Source organism: Capsicum annuum, chromosome 7, assembly GCF_002878395.1.
Source record: "Capsicum annuum cultivar UCD-10X-F1 chromosome 7, UCD10Xv1.1, whole genome shotgun sequence".
NCBI lineage: Eukaryota > Viridiplantae > Streptophyta > Magnoliopsida > Solanales > Solanaceae > Capsicum > Capsicum annuum.
This window is the reverse complement of record NC_061117.1, coordinates 117,691,233-117,694,292: the sequence shown is the minus strand read 5'-3', so window position 1 is coordinate 117,694,292 and position 3,060 is coordinate 117,691,233. Positions and strand designations below refer to the sequence as shown.

At 35.8% G+C, this 3,060-nt stretch overlaps 1 protein-coding gene across 1 annotated transcript; it reads right to left on the bottom strand.

Moving 5' to 3' along the window:
• Positions 1 to 1,758: 1,758 nt before the first annotated feature.
• Positions 1,759 to 2,834, bottom strand: LOC107877116. The gene has a single exon (XM_016723863.2). It carries the CDS (start codon positions 2,568 to 2,570, stop codon positions 2,043 to 2,045), a length of 528 nt encoding a protein of 175 aa, XP_016579349.1. The 5' UTR covers positions 2,571 to 2,834; the 3' UTR covers positions 1,759 to 2,042.
• Between the last annotated feature and the right edge of the window lie 226 nt (positions 2,835 to 3,060).

Below are 3,060 nucleotides of genomic sequence, written 5' to 3'. Positions count from 1 at the left end.
AATTGTGTTCCCTCAATCCAAATTGTGAAATTGATAATGAACATGGTTTTGTCACATGGTTTGACTTGTTCACTTATACTAATGCATTGGAATAAGAGGTTAATAAACCATGGATTGATTTTATTGAACCTTGGGGTACATGAATTTCTCATATAAATAGATAATTAAGCCTAAGGGGTCATGAATTTCCCCATGTGATGGATAATGGATACGGTATGGTAACGAGCTTGCAAGTGAGGTTAAGATGACGATACCAAAGGGATTCCTTAATGTAAAAAATTTGGTTTAGTTAATGGAAATATGTGCTAAATATTTTTAATTGGGATTAAAAAGGTTGTGTAGTCGGACTGTGAAAGTAGAGGTCCCGAGGGACTAATACTGAAAACCGCGGTTGCCAACACGGGGATCTAAATAATTGAGAGTTTTCAATCCCCCTTATTATATGATTGGGAGGGTCGAGTCCCCCATGTTACATGATTTGGTACTTAAGTCACCTTGATATATGTCGGGAGGTTCGAGTCCCCCATAAGGCATATGCATGTATGATTATCCTCTGGTCCATGCGACTACATGCTCTGGGGCCCTTCCAGGTGGGGAAGAGCTGGGTCTATATAGCTCGTTGGTGCCTTACTATGATAGTCATGCTACACAACCCAAACTAAGGTTTTAAAATTTCATCCTAAGCCTTGTTCCCTACCCCGGCACGTTATATATTTATATGTATATGCATATACTTGTGTGTATTTGGATTTTGGACTTGTTTTGAATTATTGATCATGGAATTATTTTATACCCTATTCCTGAGTTACATACTAGGACTCAACCCGCTAATCGTCTCAGACATTGTATTCCTATGCGATGTAGGAACCAAAAATACTTCTACTTTTCCTGCGCAGTGACTAGGTGGTTGTGGGATAGCTCATGAGTCTGATTGAAGTAGTGAGCTTTCATACTTCGAAAGAAATTATTTCATGTTTTGGGTTTCTGTATGTCATTGACTCTTCCCGTTGGACTTATTTTTTTCTATTGTTAAAGGCATGTCTCGACTTTTATTGGTATTCGGGTGGTTAGAGGTTTTGTGGATATTACTGTGGACTTGGGTATTGATTATTGGTTTTTGACATATCATAGATGTCTTTGAGTTATCTTTAATTATCTTGTTATATATTCGGAATTCAGTCTCTGTTAGGGTATGTGCTCTGCTTGATTAGGCTAAGAGGATGGTCTCCATTCTACGGCGAACTTGAGATACACGTCACGGTCAGGCCCTGGTTCAAGTCATGACAATTCATATTTACAAGAAAAAAAATTGTTGTCATAATTTTGGCATTGCCAATATTCTTTTACAGTAAAAACTTTTTTGGACGAAGAGGATAAAAGATTGGAGTTATAAAATTTAGGAAATGGAGAAATACCAAAAGTTTTTAAAATTATAAGCCTATATATCTATATATTAATTAGTTAAATCATTGTGAAAAAAGGTAAGGGGAGAGAGCATTTTTAAAAAGTATATATTTGGATAAAATATTTTGTAGTTATAATTGTGGAATTATTAAAAATTTGGAAATAAATATATAAAATATTTATTATTTGACTCATGATTAGAATCTTGATTTAATTAATAAAATTTTAATAATTCATTATAATTCATGTCGTGTGTCTCTCATCTAAATAAAATTTGAGAAAAATGAAGAAAAAATGTGTCTCTCATCTAAATAAAAATTTGAGAAAAATGAAGAAAAAAAAAAAAAAAAAAAAGGAGCCGAATTCAAAATTTTTATTTTTGAAAAATATGTGGTCCTGGATACCGTTACGGCATTTCCAACAAAAACTATAGAAACATAATATTGAAAAAAGAACTTCTGCCACTTCTAAATCTATGAACTACCACCACTATTGTACTAATAATGTTTGTCATATGTTAATCACTTACATAATAATTGATCTAACTTCGATTTTCACTGTCCCTCGTCCTCAATCCCCATACATATGATGATTTTTATCTGCCAAACCGAGAAAGTGGTGACTTCCACATTCTACCGTCATCTCGAATCGTCCCACAACCTAACTACGTTGCCATCAATTACCTTCGTGTCCTGATAAGAATACCATCCCATTTCCCCTTTTTTCATTCTCAAAAGTCTATCCCAATTCTCAAACCACTCCTCACACGACTCTACGTCGTTATCTTCTCCTTCCTGATCGTGACATTCTCCATCGCCGTTATGTTCTGATTCCTCATATTGCTTGAAATACACCGTGAGTTTCCCTTTTGTTCCTTCCTCATTTGAAGCTAACTGACTTGACACCCTTTCTACCTGTGACGAGGATGAAGTTGTTACCACTGATTGTCCAAGTGGGGATGGAGATATTAGGACATGGCCGAAAATGTTTCCACGACGTGGCTCCAGTGTCGGCAAAGTTTGAAAGGTTTTGATTCTCCAGAAGCTAAAGGCAGCAGTAATAACGGCAACCCATGTCCAAACACTATTGACGAAAGTTAAGAATCCGAAGCTCAAATAATTGAAAACAAGAGCTTCAAGCGGATATAATACCAGTACTACATTCATGTTTGTAACAAATTTAATTCTATCTCCTGTGCTTTCTTTTGCTTTTGTCAATGTTAGAAAGCAAGGAATATTTATAAGGAAGTAGGGTGATAAGTATGTGTGCGAGGATTAAATTAGGAAGAGAGATGGAGATGCATATGAAATTAGATGATAGGAATCGGGAGTAAAGATGCTAAGGTAAGATCCAAATTCTAATAAAATGTACCACAAAATGTATTTGGGGTTGTAAATGTTTGGTGCACGTACGTATACGTGTAAGGGCAGACCTCAATATTGAGATTTGAAATGGACCAATTAATAGCGCCATGTGCGAACTACTGTCACATGTTTAATGTAAGGCGTAGTAGATTTGGATGAAATCAACTAGCAGTAGTAAATGGATGGAGCAGTCAGAGTTTGATCGCTACTATCCTACTACTGTCACCACAAACTCAATTCTCAAATGATGGTACCATCGCACTCCAATTAGATGGAATGAAAGGCGTTCGTT

Coding starts and splice junctions, on each gene's coding strand:
- LOC107877116 (XM_016723863.2), bottom strand. CDS start 2,570: ATGAATGTAGTACTGGTATTATATCCGCTTGAAGCTCTTGTTTTCAAT.